The sequence below is a fragment of the Schistocerca cancellata genome, chromosome 3 (genome assembly GCF_023864275.1).
Source record: "Schistocerca cancellata isolate TAMUIC-IGC-003103 chromosome 3, iqSchCanc2.1, whole genome shotgun sequence".
Taxonomy (NCBI): domain Eukaryota; kingdom Metazoa; phylum Arthropoda; class Insecta; order Orthoptera; family Acrididae; genus Schistocerca; species Schistocerca cancellata.
In genome coordinates, this window is record NC_064628.1 from 121059640 (window position 1) to 121084174 (window position 24535).

A 24535-nucleotide genomic window follows, 5' to 3' on the forward strand; every position below is an offset into this window, starting at 1 on the left:
GTTCAACAAATCAAAATATCGAGCACCTGAAACGTTTGTAATGTCTCTATAAACCTTTAAAGCCATTCTGCTTTAACAGTGTCTTTGTTCTCATGTCGACTGGCAGTGACAATTTTACACAGAGTTCTATCGTTCTTATAATCCGTGCAAGATATAAATTTAGGAAACAAAGTAAGCTCAATACAATATGTATCTTCCTACAAAATAACAAGATAGTTATTTTCACAGATTTTTTTATTAAATTTGTTCCTTTAAAATCACCCGAATACAAAGATGTTGATTGGACAAGGTTTTCAGTAGTCGAGTGTTGACAGGTACATTTTCCATGAAGTCCTCATCTGAGGGGAAAAAGGAAATATTTGCACCTGCTGGAAATACATTTAGTTTATGCTCATATTTAATATGGAACATTTCTTACGATGCAGAGACTGCATCTAGCTTGAACTGAGGAGAATGAGCGCGAATAGTGGTCTGTGCTCCTTCGATGAGTTTCTGCGTGAATGACGTATTTAAGCGGCTTCTCCCTCCTCTTCCTCCTCAGCGCTGGCGGTAAGCATGGTGATCAGCTTCTGGGTGTTGATGAAGCCCTTCTCGTCGATCTCCATCTGCTCGTAGGCGTCGTCGACCTCATCCGCGCTGAACTTGTCTCCGAAGGTCATCAGGAGTTGTCTCAGCCTGTGGAGCAACCAACAGTAATCATGTGTGTGTCTCGGTAAGCGAAATCGGCTTATAAAAGCGTCAATCAATGGGAAAGAATAGCTGCTTGGAACATGTTAGCAGCTACAAGAAATAATAGCTTTCTAACGTGTTAACTGCACAATATCGGTCCTTATTAGTTAGCAACAGAAGCAGATACTCGAAAAATGGAAATGAAGGAACAGCGTGTTGAATGGAAAGATAATTGTTGTATTTAGACGATATTAAATGCCCATTGCTAAAGATTTTGTTCCTTTGTCAAAGACAAGAAAAGTGTGGAGCAAGTTCTTATTTACTGTCATAATTGACGACACAAAGTCTGTTTGAACACCACTTTCAGAAACTCGTTGTAAGGCACTCGTTTTTTGGTGACAGTTAATTTTTTTTTAAGTGGAAGAATGGTTGCTTCACTTTCATCAGATGTTAACGAAATGCAAGTAGCTGGCTATTCGTGAAAGTATTAAATGATAAAGAAATAATAGTGTACAATTCCTTAAGGTCACTGTGATTAACGTATGCGAAAGAATAAGTGAATACTGTACGTTAACAGAAGCTATACGACTCTACGTACATTTCATTAATTATTTCAGAACACAGAAAGAACTTTTTACTACAAACTTGACTTCGTAAGTCAGTTAAAAAACTATTTATAATGGCACACAATTTGTTTGACCTCGACTGGAAAGTATTGGAATAGGCCTATAGATAAGGAAATGGGAGAAACAGAAAGCACAGGAGCCTCTGTTAAAACATAAAATATTTTAAAAGTGGTATCATTTTTTTCAGTTTTAAGCTGATAGTTATCAATTCTTCTCTCGTACGAGAAAATGAACCTCCAGTTTATTTAATAGAAAAAAAGTGCTATTTCACGCGGATCTCGGAAGTACATTCACTGACAAAAACGTTAAGCCCCTGGAGGGAATGTTCTGAGGTAGACGCAGAATCGTACGCGTGCGTACCCTCAGCGTGCATGCAAAACATTAGAGTTGCACCGCTGTCAAGGCCAGAATGCCCACTAGAGTTCCTTAGTCCCTCCACCATATGGTCGTGTTATCAGACCTTAAAGCGTATAGCATGATCAGCCGTCGTGTGAGCTACGAGTACGCCAGATACTGGAAATTGAAATAGGAACACCGTGAATTCATTGTCCCAGGAAGGGGAAACTTTATTGACACATTCCTGGGGTCAGATACATCACATGATCACACTGACAGAACCACAGGCACATAGACACAGGCAACAGAGCATGCACAATGTCGGCACTAGTACAGTGTATATCCACCTTTCGCAGCAATGCAGGCTGCTATTCTCCCATGGAGACGATCGTAGAGATGCTGGATGTAGTCCTGTGGAACGGCTTGCCATGCCATTTCCACCTGGCGCCTCAGTTGGACCAGCGTTCGTGCTGGACGTGCAGACCGCGTGAGACGACGCTTCATCCAGTCCCAAACATGCTCAATGGGGGACAGATCCGGAGATCTTGCTGGCCAGGGTAGTTGACTTACACCTTCTAGAGCACGTTGGGTGGCACGGGATACATGCGGACGTGCATTGTCCTGTTGGAACAGCAAGTTCCCTTGCCGGTCTAGGAATGGTAGAACGATGGGTTCGATGACGGTTTGGATGTACCGTGCACTATTCAGTGTCCCCTCGACGATCACCAGTGGTGTACGGCCAGTGTAGGAGATCGCTCCCCACACCATGATGCCGGGTGTTGGCCCTGTGTGCCTCGGTCGTATGCAGTCCTGATTGTGGCGCTCACCTGCACGGCGCCAAACACGCATACGACCATCATTGGCACCAAGGCAGAAGCGACTCTCATCGCTGAAGACGACACGTCTCCATTCGTCCCTCCATTCACGCCTGTCGCGACACCACTGGAGGCGGGCTGCACGATGTTGGGGCGTGAGCGGAAGACGGCCTAACGGTGTGCGGGATCGTAGCCCAGCTTCATGGAGACGGTTGCGAATGGTCCTCGCCGATACCCCAGGAGCAACAGTGTCCCTAATTTGCTGGGAAGTGGCGGTGCGGTCCCCTACGGCACTACGTAGGATCCTACGGTCTTGGCGTGCATCCGTGCGTCGCTGTGGTCCGGTCCCAGGTCGACGGGCACGTGCACCTTCCGCCAACCACCGGCGACAACATCGATGTACTGTGGAGACCTCACGCCCCACGTGTTGAGCAATTCGGCGGTACGTCCACCCGGCCTCCCGCATGCCCACTATACGCCCTCGCTCAAAGTCCGTCAACTGCACATACGGTTCACGCCCACGCTGTCGCGGCATGCTACCAGTGTTAAAGACTGCGATGGAGCTCCGTATGCCACGGCAAACTGGCTGACACTGACGGCGGCGGTGCACAAAAGCTGCGCAGCTAGCGCCATTCGACGGCCAACACCGCGGTTCTAGTGTGTCCGCTGTGCCGTGCGTGTGATCATTGCTTGTACAGCCCTCTCGCAGTGTCCGCAGCAAGTATGGTGGGTCTGACACACCGGTGTCAATGTGTTCTTTTTTCCATTTCCAGGAGTATAGTTAGTTATCATTGTGCAGAGCCACGAAGAATTTGGGTGAGATAACGTCACTAGCACAGTGTTAGAAAGGGGCGAACTGTGGGACTGAATCTGGCCTGCCGATCGAAGGATGCGATGCACCTGCATGTGGAAAGTCTGGACGTGACACTGCTTGGTCCACTATTGAACTGTATGGTTTGTTACGAAAACTAAATTCCTCGTCACAGTTTTGGTCGGTCATGACTGACGACACCAGGGAGGGGGGAATCGTATCGTGTGCCAAGCGCATCGTAATTCCTTCACATCTGCGCCTGCTGTCCGCGTAGAAGTAAAGGACTTACAACACCCCATCTTACCCCGCAACATTGCTTGGAGACCAGCAGAAGCTGGGCTACTGAATCGCCGTCTCATTGGTAGACTGCAGTTAACACCATCAGTTGGACTGCCGTCGGGTGGCTGCACATTATTTTCATCGATGGATCTGAAACCTCGTCTCACCATTGTCTGCGCCTATGGTGACACTGAGCCGAGACGACACATTCTGCTGATGTTGTGGACAGACTACCTTTGTTATTGCCAGTGTTGTGATGTGAGGAACCATCGGGTATGATTCCAGGTGTCCTCTGATAGTGATTCAGGCAAAACTGATGGCATAGCCAAACGTTACCGAAGTCCTGCATCCTCATATGTAGACACTATCCTTGTGCCATCTTTAAAACATGACAACTTTCGTCCCACATAATGTTGAGTGCTGACGTGCTTCTTTGGCCAGGACAATCCCTCGATGTGTACCCCGCTCGACCCCTCCCCTCCGTCACCACTACAAACCATGATGTCAACTCCATCCCGGTACCAGTATCCAAAACGCAGAATTGCTCATTACAACTGCGGGTCTAATTACCTCAGGAGAGGATACAATAACAGTATGACACCCTTCCTAAGAGGATCAGTGCACGTATTCATGACAGATTGCAACATTCTACTGACAAGAGGCCAGCAGTGTACTCGTACTCCAGATTTTGTTGTTCATTGAACTTTATTCTGTAATCAATAAAATAAAATCACATAGCTTCTCAACGTGAGAAGTTTATTTTAACTTCCTTCTAGGTGTTTAACGTTTTTTGTCAGTGAGACTATGTGTTCCAAGTTTTGTCGGTGATACAGTTTTCAGAATAAAATTAATCCTCGGCTTTTGAGTAAGGATAACAGGAGGATTTCCTTGGTTGTGAGAAATTATGGAACTGGTTGTGCTCTCCCAAATATTCCCAGCTGGGAACACCTTCACTCCACTTCAAGATGGCTGGGTTTTCGATGAAAATAACCGAGCTCTTCTATCAGCAGGCCAATAAATCCGGGAATAAAATTTTTCAAAACATGTGAGGCATCAGTACAAATGCGTAAACGAAACCTTACGTTTACATCCGTCCACAGATAAAACATAATCAGGAACCATACGTTAAGAAAAATGCTGTGTGTATAGGGGTAAAGTCGTGCAACACGAAATACACAACATGTAAAACTTTACAACTATTCACTGAAAATAATTATTTGTTCCAGTTGAATATCAGGTTATGGTTCCATGAGTTCAGCATCTTATTATCAGACTTAGATCGTACAATAGTCATCATATTTCGCACTATTCTTTCCCATTACGCTACGAGTGTTAAATGTAAGAGTGAAACTTACTTTTCACTGTCAATCTTGCCGTCGATGTCAAAGGTCTTGAAGGCGGCGATAACAACTTCATCATCATCGGAGCCTGAAATAACGAAAGACAAATATTAACAAACAGTTGAGCTAACCGTTCTTGATAAATTTTTAATTCCACGAATATTTTGCCAGTCTGAGATTGATCATTCTCTGTTTGAAGCCCTGCAAACCCCTGTGCTTCAAAAGATTCAACATCTACGAGACTTATACCAGCCTTCATGCTGAACGGAGAGCTATTTTGTTATCCTAAAGGTGCCAATTTGGTCTGTGAGTGTTTTGTGCTGTGACACCACACACTGTCAAAGGTTGTTAGTCTGTACGGAGAATTGCACGCACACAACAGAATATCTAAATATATCAGTCTATACTAGCAACGACTTTAGGCAAGATTACTCCCGTTGAAGAAACCAAAGCTAGTATTTTGTAGCTGTTCAGTGGCGCAGAATGCACGCCGTGTTTCCTTTCCTTTATTTAATTAAATAAGTTGTCTAACTGCTGTACAATGGAGTTATTTATGTGAAGTAAGTAGCTTCAAGTGGATTGTCAAAGCTCGTTAGGAACATCTTGAAATTGGCTGACCAACTGTTATACAGAAAACGAGTTTTCATAGAAACTATTTAGTGCAGGCCTCCAGAGAGAGGTGGATGGATTAAAAACAAGTCTGCAACTAAACCGTGTCCTAGAACTAAACATTATGCAGCTCACAATACGAAAATTATTTGGAAACAGTTGAAACATGTCTCATAAGTTGCAGATATGTCACACCGTGGAATGCTAACAAAGAGCTAACAGGTATCTTTCTTTTTCGTCTTTTCTAAACTAAAATAATACATTTAGAAGTAAATGTTTGTTCTGAAATCAGAAAACAGCTCACGCTGTTCACTATGTACCAAAAGTGGAATAGTAACACCAGAATAGCTGAGAATCATAAAACCTCCCGCCGTGGGTGAGTCTGACTTATACTCTAAACTCCGCAGAGGTGAATAAAAATTACTTCTACTCTCTTGTTAACGATTTAACGCATCAGTCAGATGAGATGGAACGAATGTTAACTCGCCAACAAACAGGCGGTCTCCCGCTTTACCATTTCCTGGAGACCATGTGACAGCGTTTCGCATTCATATGTTATTTGTGTACCTCAAACGGACAAAGATGGCCGGGAAATAGCCATATTCAAATAATCACTCGAAGATTCGTATTAAGAGATTTCGGAAACAACGGTAAACTTATACCTGTACCGTGGGGCAGAGATCTGAAACCCTCTCCTCCACGAGACGTGTACCTTAACCACTGTGCCATCTCGTTCGGCTTTACTTAAATAATAGAAAAAGAAAGATACACTGAATATTTACAACAAATTATTCCAGAGGAGCCGCATAATTCAAACTTTGATTAGGTAGAATCCCTTAAAAGACTTGCACCAACAGCTGCTTTTCTAGGTATTTGAATTTGTTGTGTCAGATAACGACTTCACGGGAGTTTAATGTGGCATGTTGGGAAGTTTTGCAGCATCGTGACACTGTATCAAAGCCAAATGCAATGGGTGAAAATGATGGGTTGTTATTGGTTCCTTATCTGAAAACAATCCTGGAGAATGCTGCGTTTCAGAACAAATGTGTCACTATTGGGCTAACATAACGAATCTCAAAGAAGGTTGTCAGGGGAGTTGTTTCTGGCACCGTGCTTGAAAATAATCCTGGAGAACGCTGCGTTTCAGAAATACTGTGTTACTATTAGGCTAGCGTAAGGAGTCTCAGAATAGGTTGTCAGCGGGAAAAGCCGCGTACCTCCCGACATCCTTGCGGCGAAGAGGGACAGGAGCTGGGTGAAGTTGATGGGGCCGGGCGCCTCGTTCACCATCTCGTCGAGCTCCTTGTCGGAGGCGAGACGGCCCAAGCTGTCAAACGTGGCCCGCAGGTCGTTCTTGCTGATGATGCCGTCCTTGTCTTGGTCCATCAGCTGGAATGCCTGCGAAATAGAGCGAAAGCGTCCCATTAGCAGTAAAGCTTATAGTCTAACAGATGACTGCTGCACTCTGGAAACATGTGCTGATTTAAAAGACACACCGTATTTTCTGTACAGAACCATTTCCCCTCACTAGTTTTCCTGATTTTTTTCGTACACTAGGAGTTTCAGGATAAGACAGGCATACGATAGGAGCCGATATTATGAACTTCTAGGCGTATAAAACAACATGCAAATATACAGTACACATGTTTTGTCCTCAGTGGTTTCCTACACACAGCTATTTGAAACTATCAAGAAAGGAGGGAATGCTGCACGTTGTAGAATACTGATATGTCGTTATCTGACGTGATTTTTATTGACAATTTTTCTTTACTACTCATGCTGCTATGTGCGCGTAAGCACTAAAAACACGACGGAGGAATGTCTGCCTTGTTCAGACACCTTGTTCTGTACTTCGTCGTTTAACAAACCGTACAAACAATTATCTATTGCGAAAGGATTCAGTGAGGATCGGATCCAAACAACCAAAATGGCAAATGTCATGTATTTCAAATACACTCCTGGAAATGGAAAAAAGAACACATTGACACCGGTGTGTCAGACCCACCATACTTGCTCCGGACACTGCGAGAGGGCTGTACAAGCAATGATCACACGCACGGCACAGCGGACACACCAGGAACCGCGGTGTTCGCCGTCGAATGGCGCTAGCTGCGCAGCATTTGTGCACCGCCGCCGTCAGTGTCAGCCAGTTTGCCGTGGCATACGGAGCTCCATCGCAGTCTTTAACACTGGTAGCATGCCGCGACAGCGTGGACGTGAACCGTATGTGCAGTTGACGGACTTTGAGCGAGGGCGTATAGTGGGCATGCGGGAGGCCGGGTGGACGTACCGCCGAATTGCTCAACACGTGGGGCGTGAGGTCTCTACAGTACATCGATGTTGTCGCCAGTGGTCGGCGGAAGGTGCACGTGCCCGTCGACCTGGGACCGGACCGCAGCGGCGCACGGATGCACGCCAAGACCGTAGGATCCTACGCAGTTCCGTAGGGGACCGCACCGCCACTTCCCAGCAAATTAGGGACACTGTTGCTCCTGGGGTATCGGCGAGGACCATTCGCAACCGTCTCCATGAAGCTGGGCTACGGTCCCGCACACCGTTAGGTCGTCTTCCGCTCACGCCCCAACATCGTGCAGCCCACCTCCAGTGGTGTCGCGACAGGCGTGAATGGAGGGACGAATGGAGACGTGTCGTCTTCAGCGATGAGAGTCGCTTCTGCCTTGGTGCCAATGATGGTCGTATGCGTGTTTGGCGCCGTGCAGGTGAGCGCCACAATCAGGACTGCATACGACCGAGGCACACAGGGCCAACACCCGGCATCATGGTGTGGGGAGCGATCTCCTACACTGGCCGTACACCACTGGTGATCGTCGAGGGGACACTGAATAGTGCACGGTACATCCAAACCGTCATCGAACCCATCGTTCTACCATTCCTAGACCGGCAAGGGAACTTGCTGTTCCAACAGGACAATGCACGTCCGCATGTATCCCGTGCCACCCAACGTGCTCTAGAAGGTGTAAGTCAACTACCCTGGCCAGCAAGATCTCCGGATCTGTCCCCCATTGAGCATGTTTGGGACTGGATGAAGCGTCGTCTCACGCGGTCTGCACGTCCAGCACGAACGCTGGTCCAACTGAGGCGCCAGGTGGAAATGGCATGGCAAGCCGTTCCACAGGACTACATCCAGCATCTCTACGATCGTCTCCATGGGAGAATAGCAGCCTGCATTGCTGCGAAAGGTGGATATACACTGTACTAGTGCCGACATTGTGCATGCTCTGTTGCCTGTGTCTATGTGCCTGTGGTTCTGTCAGTGTGATCATGTGATGTATCTGAGCCCAGGAATGTGTCAATAAAGTTTCCCCTTCCTGGGACAATGAATTCACGGTGTTCTTATTTCTATTTCCAGGAGTGTATAAATACCTGCGAAGCCACTGGGAACAAAGCTTATGTTTATCTGATTTTTTTTATATGCAGAACAGTCGATACTGTTCCACATAGCGTACTTGCGTTTCCTTTATATTGATAGGTAATAGGGTTTTCCACAAACATGGCTATGTAGGCTATGAAGCCGTTTGTATTGTTTATGGTACGGTGAGCTGGGCGACGAGGGGCTGTCGCGAGTATTTTCCGTAACAGTGAAAGATGTAGGACCATACGGCGCAGACAGATTCTCCTGGGTTATTACCGGAAACATTCAGTTTGGATTACTCTTCAATGTGGTTGTGTCAATCTGCTGGGATGGCTCATACCCCTCAGTGACCATCTCTGGTTTTATTTGAACACCTAGATCCATACGATCACCAGACATAACAGTAAATAGAGGTAGCAAAAATGTTAGTGCTGTGGGTATCAGAAAGTATTTCTTGTAACATGAGCCTCGTTCGATTGAAGAAGAAATATTTTTATTATTTGATCCGTGGTCTCTTGAGAACTCTGGGACTGTACTGAAACGTAACAACGAGGAAAAGACTGCAACTTGTTCAACTTTCGTTGAATGAAAGCATTCCTTTTTATCCAATTTTACATCTCTTCCCATTTTAAAAAATGAAGAACTATAACAGAATACATAGCCATACCTGTATTCAAATCTTGACCTCCGTTAAACCCGATTAGAAGTCTTAGTTAACAAAGTTTCAAAAGTTTACGTATCTGCAACGTTGTACTCTATCTATATTATGGAGTAAAAATAGCGTTCATAAAGCCATTTGGTATGATGTTTTAGAGAAAGAAAAATGATAATTATAGCACTCCGCTCAATTTAAATAATGTTTATGGATACTACAAAGCAATTTTATCTACTAGTTATAAGAAATGTGCAGAACAGTATAGAAATGGATGCCGCCATCTGAGGATCGGCCCGGAGCAGTTTACGGATTACGTCCATCCGAGAAAATTGTGAATGATCGGATTATTTTTTACAGTGCTATTAAAATATGTAAAACTGAAAAGGGAAAACGTGTGGCTAACCTGTAATTATGAGTAAAAGACTGAGACGAGTTCTTCATCAATAAGAAAAAGTCTGTAGGTGTGTATTACTTAATGTGTAGTGGACGGCTTTGACAAGTCTGCCGCAATCACTAAGTACCGAGTACAGGGTAAAGAACTTCATATGAAAGAAAGTAAGCTACTGGCGTATACTTCCACGAATTTATGTGTACCAGGAAGCACAGAGATGCATTTTGAATCTACTTGGAGAACAGTTAGCTGAAGGCACATTTTTTCTCCCTTGTTTCAGATTCCTCCTTCTGGGCGGCAACGGAATGTAAAAGTGTATACTTAGTGATCAGTTTTTCGTCGAATGAGCGATACGTTTCCACGCACATAGTATCGGGCATAAGTCTATCCTTAGATGGCGATATGTATTTGTTTGCCATTCTGCATATTTCTTCTGTATTGTGTATAAATAAAGGTGCTTCATAATATATATAAACCTGATTTAAAAGAATTGGAGGGCTGTAATATCGGAGGGAAGGAAAGGTGTTCTTTTTTTCTAAAATATCAGAGTAAATTACTTCTGCAAGTCATGTTGATCCCATGTCACAGACAAGGCAAAATATTGCAGACGATTGAACGTATTCTGCCTACCGTTATAGTCATATTAGCTAAAGCTTGAATTGGTGGTGATGGTGGATTAAAAATATAAGTTTAAAGAAAAATTATCAAAACAGTAGGTTAGGTGATATTCAGTCGCAATTACCATTTCCATTCTTGATAGTTTCAAAAAGCCATTAGGAAGAAAGTTTCTATTTACATGTTGTTTTCTATTCCAAATAGTCCTGAACCACCTTGTATACAAAAATATCCTGCGAGCTAGTGACAGAAATGTTTCCTTACATAAGTCGGTACTGTGTCTTTTAAATTGGCATATATCACTCTGTAAAGTGCTACCTCAATCTAAGGCGCACAATTTGCTCGTTCTAGCTACGTATAAGGGGAAAAGTGCGAAGGTGTGCTGACCTCCTTGAATTCGGCGACCTGCTTCTGGGAGAACATGGAGAAGACATTGCTGCCGGTCCTCTTGGCCTTCTTGGAGCCGCGCGAGCTGCGGTCGGGGGCGGCGGCGGCGGCGGGGGCGGCGGCGGGGGCGGGGGCTTCTGCTGGCGCCTCCTCCTTGACAGACTTCTTCTTCTTCTTCTTTTCCTTGTCCGCCTGTAACACGCCACCAACGTCAACAAAAAATGACTCTGAGCGCTATGGGACTTAACTTCTGAGGTCATCAGTCCCCTAGAACTTAGAACTACTTAAACCTAACTAACCTAAGGACATCACACACATCCATGCCCGAGGCAGGATTCGAACCTGCGACCGTAGCGGTCGCGCGGTTCCAGACTGTAGCACCTAGAAACGCTCGGCCACTCCGGCCGCCCCAACGTCAACAACTTCCTACTTTTATCATTCACTTGGCTCTAAACAAAGCCGCAATCTGTGTCAGAGCAATGAAAGGGAAATTCCACATCAGACCCTATGCAAAACAGCCTAGAGGCACAAGATGAGTTCGTATCTACAATCACGGTACATGCTGGTTCGCGAAACTAGACTTGCCAAGGTAAAGGAAGAAGAGACGAAGACAGGTTGGAAGTAAAGCTTTTATCGAGAATGCGGTCATTAGACAGAATTCACAAGGTCGACTAGACAAGAAGATGAAAGCGACAACGGTCGTCCTGAAGCGACCGTTGCGGCAGATAATTCACGGCAACCACGGAAAATCTAAACCAGGACGATTGAAACAAGATTTGAAACCTGCCGCCCCTATAAAATAACGAGTTTGTTTCTTAGTCACAGCGCTGCCTCATTCAATGATAACTTCCCTAGCGCCCTCCATCGGAAGATTTACACAGAAAACTGGTCTCCCTATAATTTCCTCCCCACAACAAACCGATATGAAAGAGAAGCTCGACACTACGACTGGTCTATAGGAACCACGCTATAAATCCGAATAACTTCGGGAACCATTTCGCAAGAACATTTGAACTGCAAATTTGTATGTGTATCTCGCATAAACGAATGCGTCACAATGTCTGTTGTACAGGGGAATGAAGACTGAATATTCAATGTCTTTTAGGTAAAGGGCACAGAAAATTTATTTATATTTGCCTGTTGACGGGTCTAGTACTATTAGCAAACTTGAACTGGCTCCAGGGTTCATCATAACATTTTCTGCAAGCATGCATATTTTACTCCTCAAACCAGGAGGACAAATATAAGAAACTACTAAACCATTAACTCTATGGATAGAACAAAGGTCACGTACAGAAGTGGACAGACTTCGACTCACTTTGAGAGCCCCTGTTCGTCTTCAGTATAAATTAAACGAGGAGGAGATTTCAAGTAACTATAGTCTTGTAAAAGCACTTTGGATAATGGAACCTATTTATGGAGTAGAGTTAAATATGTTTTGATTTGAGTACAATAACTCGAGGTTCTTACCGAATGAAATTTAGTACGAGAACTCAACTGTTATTTCGAAAGAAGTCCTCGTGGGTGCGGCTTTACCGGCAGTCGAATCCAGAACTCCTCAGTATGAAAGGGAACAGAAAGACCAGCGTATCCCGAGTAATATCTCAGTTATCAGGAATGCAACATAGCATCAGATTTTAGGTTCATCCTGAAAAGGATGTTTCATATTCAGTTACAGTTTATCACCAACTTGCTTCATTACTTGGACTGGACGGTCATCTTGTTTCCTGCCATTTGCGAGATAAGAAAAGTGTAGAGCACTCTTCATAGGCACTAGCTTACCGCCAACGTACATGTTTTGATCAGAGATGTGACACGGGACGAACTCATTTTATTTATTCCTGTCCTGTACCAGTCAAAAATTACCATAAAACCAAGTGAAAAGAAAAATAGAATACCACACAGCAGTTCTTACCCAGACATTTCCTCCTAAATCAATGGAAACACGCAATGCGAAGTCTGCGATGGTAAGCAGGTGTGAAGCATAAAATCGGTTAACACTATCTTTACCATTCACTCAGTATCGAATTACTCTATTACATACACAACCCATGTAAACAAAGAGCTTAGAACGAACGCCATTGTTAATAATGCACATAATGCAAGAACTAGTGAATTAGACCAAGAACCTGCCCGAACTCCACTGTATATCTCTACGTAGAGACAGGGACGTCATCTAATTTACAGGTGTCACCCCTTGTTGTTACCACTCCTGAAATGATAAAGTCCGCAGCACGTTCCGACTGGGACTTCGCTCTCCTCGTAGAGGGCTGTTCCGACCAGAATTCCAACACTTGGGAACTGTCAGAATCAACTGATGGAAGCCTTCAGGACTCCCTCACGTCCCTGCACGAGGCAGTTAATGACATTCCATTCTCAAACGGAGTTTTTTTTTTCATATCACACATAACTACCGAAGCCCGCAGGCTATGATTTCCATACTGTGTTCCGTGAAACCTCAATGTTCGTTAAAACAGCTTCAGATGTACCAAACCCAAGATTTCATTTAAAAACTATTTCAATAAATATAAATGAAGCAATAAACATCGACCTGTCTGGTACAGTGCACCGAGATCCTCGCAAGTTCGCAACGGAGCTACTACGACACTAAACAAATATGATGCACGTTGGCAACGATAATTAGAAGAGTAGGAAATTGCGACTGAGCTCCAAAGCATAACTGATTATTTCAGTGGTCTGTTACCAAAAGTTCGGAGGACGGCTGCGCTAGACTATGGAGACTATTAACGTATTAGTTTCTGCACAAAGGGTTCTGCGAATTTTCGTCCTACTTATTGTTGTCACTTGCTGTCTACGTAACTACCAACACTGGTGGAGTGCGGACCACAGGTTTGCTGAAAATAGCAGCAAAGCCACGAGTTGTACTCATTTTCCAGGACAACAGGGTCGGGCCACTAGCCAAGTGTCTAAGAATACTGGAACGGTAGCTGTCCAATGGAGTCAATACTTGTATACCACTCTTTCAATGGGGCGCCGAAGTGGTTACGTGGCACGTGATGGACGTGTACAGTTTACCTTGTTCGCATACGTGTCAAAATCTGCGCCAGCAGTGCATATTTTTACGGCCGCTTATTTTCAGACCCTCTCCCGAGTTCCTCCCCTCCTTTCCCCCTCCTTCACACCCCACCGCTCCTTCCCCCACCCCCAATTCCCCGTCATCGCCCCACCAACCCGACTTTGGACTCATGCCGCCCTCAACCCGCTCAGGAAACGCGAGAGGGCGTCGTTAAAAATAGACAGCGCCCGCGGACGCAGTGACGCGAACACTCTTAAATTTACTCAGCCCGGCGGCGGTGGCTTCCAGTTACGAACCCGTGGATACCTCCAGAAATGGCTATGGCCGCATCAGGGTGTAGTATCGTGCTCCGAATATGAAATGACATCAGGGGAAACGATCCAAAAGAAGCGAAAGCACGAAAATAATCTGTGGCCACTAGCCTGTTAAACAGTCGTGAAAACCGCTACGAATGGAGCCAGCGGCGACCTTTAATGTTGCAGCATGTCTGGGATACGAAGCAAACGCTCGGGTAGCGTTTCAGAGGCGAGTGTTGAAACGAAAAGTAGCTTGCGATCACTAACCCCAGCGTTGGTGATCAGTTCCTGTCCTCTGTGACAATTGAAACCGGATTCGGTATAGACGTAGCTTGGTTTTTCGCAGTTAACGGGAAATAACACGTGGTGACACGAAAGGAACGCGTGTCACCAACATTTCTCTTGTTCGTAGGCAACAGTCCGAGAATTGTTATACGTCACTTAGATTTCTTTTACCTCTGGCAACGTTAGGGTGAAAAGTGGTGAGTTGCACCATAGTTCGGAATCCCCCTGTAATTAATTGGGTAATTCAGTCAAAAGTCGGACGAAGGCAACGGCGTGCCACCTCCACAACAGCCATGCCTAGTAACGCACTGCGGTGTTCAAAGCAACCTTCGGGTTGATGACTGATTTACTTTAGGTAGGCTAATGTTCTTCGACAGTGTATGTAGGCTGATTGATTGTACTTACTGTCGTAAAGGAACTAATTTTCATGAGGTTTATCGCCCGGATTTTCTGGCGGAAACGAACGAAACAATATTTATGAAATTTGGAAAGAAAGGTTTCTGCCCCACCGTAGTACAAGGGTTCTGAGGTATCATATCCACGTTTTGTGTGGTAGGTGGCATAGGGCCTCACACTGGTTTCTGAGACGTCATATTCACGTTCAAATGGTTCAAATGGCTCTGAGCACTATGGGACTCAACATCTTAGGTCATAAGTCCCCTAGAACTTAGAACTACTTAAACCTAACTAACCTAAGGACATCACACACACCCATGCCCGAGGCAGGATTCGAACCTGCGACCGTAGCAGTCCCGCGGTTCCGGACTGCAGCGCCAGAACCGCTAGACCACCGCGGCCGGCTATTTTCGTTCTGTGTGGTGTGTGGCTATGGCAGCCGTTCAAGGTTTTGTACTTTTACTGACATTCTTATCTGCAAAACAATAAGAATAGAAGCTCGTTACACTACACTGTTGTCGACTGTCAGAGGGCACAAGATGGATACAATGCTTAATGTATTCTGGTTTCTCATTCTCAGGGTAAATAAAACAGCAATTTTTTTAGAATCTGACATTTATAAATAAGGCAATCTTCTAGCCACGTGACTGTTACTGACATTTATTCGGGAGATCAGAAATATATGTTTTAAGTATAGAGCTGAACCTATGCTTGTACTTGCGTCTTATACTACGACGTGCAGTTACTAGCCCCAATGTGTTTTTGAAATTACCTAACGAGCTTCTCGCAGTATGTCAATCATCCCAGTTATCTACGTTAGCTTTCGTATCTGTGCGTAAACAGTAACTTTCTTTTTAGGTTGGCAGATTTATTTTTTATTTTGGTGAAGTCCATCTGGCTTCTTACTCGTCTTTTGGGATATTGCAATTTTTAGAGAAGCTGGTGTCCACATCGATATAAGTGAGGATTCGGATCGTGGTCTGATCATCCTGCGTAAAGCTTTCGAAAGTCTCTGGAGGCGAATAACGCTGTGATTCCGTTTCCTTCCAGTCTCCATCAAAGCTACGTGTTCCTTCTCTTTTCCTACTACAAGTCAGTGAATAACTGTGGGAAATATGTTACTCCTTTCTAAGAATTCAAGGAATACTTAGCAGTTCTTGTGGAAAGTCGTTAATTTCGTATTTTTCCGAAAATTATGATTTGTAAAAGTAGAACTCCAACAATATAATATACATTGTTGTGTTTCTATCGGAAGGCACCATTGATCCAGCCTGTCTGAATATTTATTCATTGTGGTATTTTTGAATAAATAATCAAACACGCTAATATGACGGCTTACAGTAAGCACGAGACATGTTTTGGGAAAATTCAGAAGCGGATAGAATCAGACGTTCAGGTTGCAATGTTCCGATGACAGCGAACGATTGACTCCCTCTCTCCTTCAGCAACAAAACCGGAATAGACGTTGTGTAGATATGAAATGAAAGATTTTCACTTGGTGGAAGATGTTTAGTCGTGAGTCAACCAACATACACCCCAAGTATGCTCAAAACTTTCGCTTTTCATAGACGATAAAAACTAGTATTATTTCATTAACATTCGTAGATGCAACAAATCTGCGACTCATCTCTTCGCAACAACCGAGCCACATTGCGTGTTTGTCTAGCTTCATACGTACACAACACTAATGACATTTTAGCAAATGTGTTGACCGTGCGTTATATGGTAACCACGTCGTATGCACCCTCACTGGATACTGGTTACCAGTCGCGATCACAACTATAAAAGACGCTCCGCCACGTCATTATTATGCAGAAAAGTATTCACCTTTGGCATCAAGCTTTATTAAAAATTTAGCGAAATATAACAGATACGCAGTACGTATCGTAAGGTCAAAAGGGATAACAGTACACTACATCTGCAGACACATGTTGCAGAGACGAGCTCAGAAGAGCTAGACGTTCAATGTCCTGGATCATTCAGATGTCATCTTCTGTTAAGCTCCACTATATAGCTTTGCTAGAGGCGCATCTAATAAACATAACAATATATGAACATTACGTTATGGGAAATAGAGCGGAAGAAAGCGGAACAATATAAAGGCGTCTATGTCTTCATTGCCGAGTTGTTTCTCAAGTGGCATTACAGAATTACACGTCTGAAATCATTGGCCTGCACTTATCAACCTCGTATCCTATATTAGTCGTACTTCATTCTGTGTAAGATCGATATTCTCAATAAGGAAAATAATACACATTTAAACTCAGTCATTTTGTACTGTCGTCAAAACAGCAATAAATGATTTGTTGTGATCCTGTGTTCTTATTCAAGGTAGTTTCTTCGTGGCACATGCCTTTGCCTCGCGGGGTAGCCGAACAGTCTAGGGCGTCTTGTCACGGTCCACGCGGCTAACCCCGTCGGAGATTCGAGTCCTTCCTCGGGCATGGGTGTGCGTGTCGTCCTTAGGGTAAATTAGTTTAAGTTAGATTAAGTAGTGTGTAAGCTTAGGGACCGATGACCTCTGCAGTTTGGTCCCATAAGACCTTACCACAAATTTCCAAATTTCCAATTGCATATGCCTTGCAGTATGCTCTCAGCGTCATCACACAGTCATACAATCAGATAATGACAGTTTATTCGCTGACATTGTGACTCAAAGTGACAAACTTGCTCAGTAAATGCGAGTAAAGAGGGTGGATCTTTCTTTCGGAACAGCATTCTTTCGTCGCCTCATTCTACCTTTATTTACAACTCACCGTCAGTCATAATGAGTAGACTTGGCCACTGAGGTTTCCCTTCACAGATGCGAATGTCAAGCTCACTGTCGGTCCCTTCTGACACTGTTGTAAAAATTCAAGTAAGTTGTAGCATCGTTAAGAGCTTCCTTTCGCAGAAGGCGGTACACTTCTGAACACACTGGATTCGTAAACGTGAGAATCGGAGTTCCAATCCCCGTGCAGCCGTCTGGATTCAGTGTTATTTTGAATTCACGAAATCAGTTTAGGTGCATTCTGATACTATTCGTTTAAGAAGACCTCAGTCAGTCTCCTCCACAATCCGTCTCACACTAAGAGAGTGCATCTTTTGCAGTGCCCTGTATGCAGCAGTGTAGTTATTTTGAAAACTTTCCTTTCTGCTGCAAGTTCGCAGCCGACTAAACAGTAAACGTAACGAAAAGAATCATTATGTTACGCCATGTACACTACATTTATTCTACGAGCACCTATTCGAGACAGGGTTCCTCAGATTTTGACCAATACTCCTCTCTGATAAATAAATGTAAGCCCTGCGTAGTTTTCTGATTTACTTCACATTGACCATACTCAGAAATGGTTGTGATTTATTCGTGCCGTTTGATTTCTGCGGCTACCAGTAAAATAGTGCTATGTTGCCTAACCAAAACATTAAAATCGCGAACTCTTCTAGCGGTCGTCGAGAAATTGGTCTTTTGAACACCCACTGCTAATATACACGTAATCGCCTTTGGAAGTTTGGTGATCTAAGGAGAAGCACATTCGCAATGAGCCATAGTAGAAGCAAGTGCCACTCTGCTGGACACAGATCAAAAAGAAAGAAAGAAAAAAAAAATAAACTGTCACACGCTGTCAGCTGTAACTAAGTGCGGAGAACGGAAATAATGTGCCGGACACTTGTCGTAGCTGCACACGCGTCCGTTTCGCGAGATCCACCTGCCACACTTTAACTTAGCTGCGCGCCGAGAGGACTCGGCCGGCCGACGCGCACACTTACCATTGTGTGTTGAGCCGAAGAAGAAAGGCCTTCCTAGAGGTGTTGTCTGCCGGAGAAGGCTCAGGCCACTGTCTTCCGAAAGTCTTTTCACTTGTCTCGGCACCTCGCCCCCCTCCCCGCGCGCTACCCGTCGGCCCGTGCGCGCGCCTGGGGGCGTACCTCTCCTTATTTAGAGCTGGCGTCGGAAATAGTCAGCGCCGGAGCCCCCAGCGGCCGATCGCGATCGGGCCGGCTCTTCGGGCGCTCGAAGGCGCCCCACCCTGGCGCCCCTCATTGTTCTCCGTCGCCTTCCTTGTCCTTATCTGCAATGCCGGGGGTGACACGGCTGCCCGGTCAGTCTCTGTGACAACTCCGCCCCGTTGACCTGTCCCGGCAGTGTGCTATTGTAATCGCGGCTCCCTCCGCGCGACCTACTTTTCACCGCGTGTCGCATCGTCGCTCTGTAAACGGTGCTGCGAAAACTACACTCTGGGACATTCCATCAGCGGCACTGTCGACGATCTTCCGGAAATCGTATAGAGTGGCTACGAAACAAGACGACTGAAATTTAGAAAAAATGGTTCAAATGGCTCTGAGCACTATGGGACTTAACATATGAGGTCATCAGTCCCCTAGAACGTAGAGCTACTTAAACCTATCTAACCTAAGGACATCACACACATCCATGCCCGAGGCAGGATTCGAACCTGCGACCGTAGCGGCCGCGCGGTTCCAGACTGTAGCGCCTTTAACCGCTTGGCCACCACGGCCGGCTGAAATTTACACATTGATACAATTACACTACTGGCCGTTAAAATTGCTACACCAAGACGAAATGCAGATGATAAACGGACAAATATATTATACTAGAACTGACACGTGATTACATTTTCACGCAATTTGGGTGCATAGATCCTGAGACATCAGTACCCAGAACAACCACCTCTGGCCGTAATAACGGCCTTGATACACCTGGGCATTGAGTCAAACAGAGCTTGGATGGCGTGTACAGGTACAGCTACCCATGCAGATTCAACACGATACAACAGTTCATTAAGAGTAGTGACGCATATTGTGACGAGCCAGTTGCTCGGCCACCATTGACCAGACGTTTTCAATTGGTGAGAGATCTGGAGAATGCGCTGGCCAGGGCAGCAGTCGAACATTTTCTGTATCCGGAAAGACCCGTACAGGACCTACAACTTGCGGTCGTGCATTATCCTGCTGAAATGTAGGGTTTCGCAGGGATCGAATGAAGGGTAGAGCCACGGGTCGTAACACATCTGAAATGTAGCGTCCACTGTTCAAAGTGCCGTCAATGCGAACAAGAGGTGACCGAGACGTGTAACCAATGGCACCCCTTACCATCACGCCGCGTGATACGCCAGTATGGCGATGACGAATACACGCTTGCAATGTGCGTTCACCGCGATGTCGCCAAACGCGGATGCGACCATCATGATGCTCTAAACAGAACCTAGATTCATCCGAAAAAATTACGTTTTGCCATTCGTGCACCCAGGTTCGTCGTTGAGTATACCATCGCAGGCGCTCCTGTCTGTGATGCAGCGTCAAGGGTAACCTCAGCCATGGTTTCCGAGCTGATAGTCCATGCTGCTGCAAACGTCGTCGAGCTGTTCGTTCAGATGGTCGTTGTCTTACAAACGTCCCCATCTCTTGACTCAGGGATCGAGACGTGGCTGCACGATCCGTTACAACCGAGCGGATAAGATGCCTTTCATCTCGACTGCTACTCATACGAGGCCGTTGGGATCCAGCACGGCGTTCCGTATTACCCTCCTGAACCCACCGATTCCATATTCTGCTAACAGTCATTGGATATCGATCAACGCGAGCAGCAATGTCGCGATACGATAAACCGCAATCGCGATAGGCTACAATCCGACCTTTATCAAAGTCGGAAACGTGATGGTACGCATTTCTCCTCCTTACAGGAGGCATCACAACAACGTTTCACCAGGCAACGCCGGTCAACTGCTGTTTGTGTATGAGAAATCGGTTGGAAACTTTCCTCATGTCAGCACGTTGTAGGTGTCGCCACCGGCGCCAACGTTGTGTGAATGCTCTGAAAAGCTAATCATTTGCATATCACAGCATCTTCTTCCTGTCGGTTAAATTTCGCATCTGTAGCACGTCATCTTCGTGGTGTAGCAATTTTAATGGCCAGTAGTGTAAATTATTGTCAAAAGCTCGTGTTTTACAACACTACACAGACCTGCCTGAAAGGCCCTCTTAATCTTAAGGCATCAAAGGCGAATAGTTGATGATAAATGAATGTGAGGTAAAGCAGTCACCAATGTGAAGGTTGTTTTGAAAACCGTGGTGCTCTACCAGGCGCTATCTTACTAGAGACAGGCCCTTGCCTTCTGTCGACGCTTGAGCTTACTTATACAGCATTTATAGAGGGACCTAAAAATTAATGTGTAACTCAGCATTTTCATGGTGAAAAACCATTCCAGACTCGGAAGAAATGATAAATGGTAAAAGTTCCGAGGCTTTTGGATTTTTAGTCTTACACTTTACCACTAAGCCACTGAATAACGCAGGTATCTTCTAAAGTGGATTCACTGTAAAAGATCGCACTTCGCCAGCCTTCGTGGCCGTGGGACAGCATCGCTGTCAAATAAAACAGAGGTCGTCGGATGGAATAACTGGTCGGGCGTGAAAGTGGGTTTTAAAATTTCTATTACAACATATGGCCTCGATATCCAATCATAAATTAATATTTATGATGGGGTGAACTTAATGCAACGTGCAGAATACTGTGGAACCACAGCGATCGTATATACAAATTTAATAAAAAAAACAGTTCAAATCCCAATAACTTATTTACTTTTGATTCAAAAAGTGGTTCAAATGGCTCTTAGCACTACGGGACTTAACTACTGAGGTCATCAGTCCCCTAGAACTTAGAACTACTTAAACCTAACTAACTTAAGGACATCACACACATCCATGCCCGAGGGAGGATTCGAACCTGCGACCGTGGCGGTCACGCGGTTCCAAACTGACGCGCTTAGACCCGCACGGCCACACCGGCCGGCTTTTGATTCTGGTAACTGCTCCCAGTCTACAGGGTGTCCTGGAAATGTCACGACAAACTTCGAGGAGCTGTAGAGGGTGTCTTGAGGAACAAATCGAGGATAGGAACCCTTGTCCGAAAACGTCATCCAACGACGCTACAGACTGTCGAAGTTTTAGGCGTTGGTGCTTGCCATTAAGCCACCCCTTCGGCAGCAAACGTGACTGCAGTGTATTTTTCTCCTGTATACCGAGAAACAAATTTTAGAGGGTTCCAGGAGAAAAGCAAACTGCGGGCGGAAACTCGTGACCGAAACCGTCATCCACCAAGGCAACAGTCATCACATTCATAGGGAACACGGATTTTTTACTCAGCAACCAGCTCCATCTTCTCCACTGGCGATCGTGGCAATCACTCGTCGTCACTGAATAACAAACAACATCGAGAGACGTTCCGCCCACGGTCCGTCGGCGTGCGTTTGCTGCCGAAGAGTTGGCCTAGTGGCAGGTGCTGGCGCCTGTAACTTCAACGCTCTGTAGCGTCGTTAGATGACAATTTGTTCCTTAAGACATCCTCTACAACCCCTCGAAGTTTATCTCAACATTTCTGGGACACCTTGTATAAAACCATCTTCAGACCAGAGACTCCAGATGACGCTAGAAAGGAGAAATAGTATGTGGAATTTCTGTGACTACACCACGAATGAGGCTGGCCAACTTTTTTTTTTTTTTTTTTTTTTTTTTTTTTTTTTTTTTTTTTTTTTTTTTTTGGAGTTAGTATTCCCGCAAGCGCCCTTATACTGAGGTAACAAAAGTCTTGGAATGGCGATATGCACATATACAGATGGCGGTAGTACCGCATACATGAGGTATAAAAGGACAGTGAATCTGCTTTTCGACATGGTTATGGCCACACGACGGGAATTAACAGATTTTGAATGTGAAATGATAGTTGGAGCTAGCCGTATGGGATATTGCATTTCAGGAATCGTTAGGGAATTCAGTATTCCGAGATTCAGAGTGTCAAGAGTGCCGAGAATACCAAATTTCAGGCATTACCTCTCACCACGGTCAACACAGTGGCCGACGGCCTTCACTTAACGATCGAAGAGGAGGGAGAATCTAGTGTTTAGGGTCCGTCGACAGCGAAGTCATTACTGTCAACGATCGTGAGCAGCGCCGTTTCCGTAAAGTTGTCAGTACTAATAGACAGGTAACACTGCGTGAAACAACTGCAGAAATCAATGTGGGACGTACGACGAACGTGTCCATTAGGACAGTGCGGCGAATTTTGGCGTTAATGGGCTATGTCAGTAGACGATCGATGCGAGTGCCTTTGCTAATAGCACGACATCGCCTGCAGCGCCTCCCAGGGAGTCATGACTACATCGGTTGGACACTGGACGACTGAAAAACCGTCGCCTTGTCGCATGAGTCCCGATTTCAGTTGGTAAGAGCTAATGGTAAGGTTAGAATATCGCGCAAACCCAACGAAGCCATTGACCCAAATTGTCAACAAGGCACTGTGCAAGCTGGTAGCGGTTCCACAATTTTGTGGACTGGTCCCTCTGGTCCAACCGAAACGATTATTGACCGTAAATGGTTACGTTCGGCTTCTTGGAGACCATCTGAAGCCTTTCAAGGACTTCATGTTCCGAAATAACGATGGACTTTTTATGGATGACAATGCCCCATGTCACTGGGTCACAACTGCCCACAGTCCGCCCCTGGTAGCTGAGTGGTGCCGGCACGATAGCTCAGCGTGTTCGGTCAGAGGGTTAGCTGCCCTCTGTAATAAAAAAAACTGAGTTAATAGACCAACAACGAACTTAAAAGGGTGTCTTACGACGTCTGCCCCGATCAGATTCAACGAACAAAACAGCCGGCACGGTAGCTCAGCGTGTTCGATCAGAGGGTTAGCTGCCCTCTGTAATAAAAAAAACTAAGTTAATAGACCAACAACGAACTTAAAAGGGTGTCTTACGACGTCCGCCCCGATCAGATTCAACGAACAAAAACAGCCGGCACGGTAGCTCAGCGTGTTCGGTCAGAGGGTTAGCTGCCCTCTGTAATAAAAAAAACTGAGTTAATAGACCAACAACGAACTTAAAAGGGTGTCTTACGACGTCCGCCCCGATCAGATTCAACGAACAAAACTGCCGGCACGGTAGCTCAGCGTGTTCGGTCAGAGGGTTAGCTGCCCTCTGTAATAAAAAAAACTAAGTTAATAGACCAACAACGAACTTAAAAGGGTGTCTTACGACGTCCGCCCCGATCAGATTCAACGAACAAAACAGCCGGCACGGTAGCTCAGCGTGTTCGGTCAGAGGGTTAGCTGCCCTCTGTAATAAAAAAAACTAAGTTAATAGACCAACAAGGAACTTAAAAGGGTGTCTTACGACGTCCGCCCCGATCAGATTCAACGAACAAAACAGCCGGCACGGTAGCTCAGCGTGTTCGGTCAGAGGGTTAGCTGCCCTCTGTAATAAAAAAAACTAAGTTAATAGACCAACAACGAACTTAAAAGGGTGTCTTACGACGTCCGCCCCGATCAGATTCAACGAACAAAACAGCCGGCACGGTAGCTCAGCGTGTTCGGTCAGAGGGTTAGCTGCCCTCTGTAATAAAAAAAACTAAGTTAATAGACCAACAATGAACTTAAAAGGGTGTCTTACGACGTCCGCCCCGATCAGATTCAACGAACAAAAACAGCTGGCACGGTAGCTCAGCGTGTTCGGTCAGAGGGTTAGCTGCCCTCTGTAATAAAAAAAACTGAGTTAATAGACCAACAACGAACTTAAAAGGGTGTCTTACGACGTCCGCCCCGATCAGATTCAACGAACA

The 24535-nt window shown here is 45.4% G+C and overlaps 1 protein-coding gene across 1 annotated transcript; it reads right to left on the reverse strand.

Annotated features, from left to right (window-relative positions):
• Positions 1–216: 216 nt before the first annotated feature.
• LOC126177143 (myosin regulatory light chain 2) lies at positions 217–18817 on the reverse strand. The gene is made up of 5 exons (XM_049924414.1): positions 18671–18817; positions 10907–11098; positions 6703–6883; positions 4892–4964; positions 217–675 (listed from the first exon to the last, which is right to left on the reverse strand). The coding sequence occupies exons 1-5, from the start codon at positions 18671–18673 to the stop codon at positions 510–512; spliced, it is 615 nt and encodes a 204-aa protein (XP_049780371.1). The 5' UTR covers positions 18674–18817; the 3' UTR covers positions 217–509.
• Between the last annotated feature and the right edge of the window lie 5718 nt (positions 18818–24535).

Coding starts and splice junctions, on each gene's coding strand:
- LOC126177143 (XM_049924414.1), bottom strand. Junction 6,884..10,906: donor AGGTCGCCGAATTCAAGGAG/GTCAGCACACCT, acceptor TCTATTTCGCAG/GCATTCCAGCTGATGGACCA. Junction 4,965..6,702: donor CGCCGCAAGGATGTCGGGAG/GTACGCGGCTTT, acceptor TCGTTATTTCAG/GCTCCGATGATGATGAAGTT.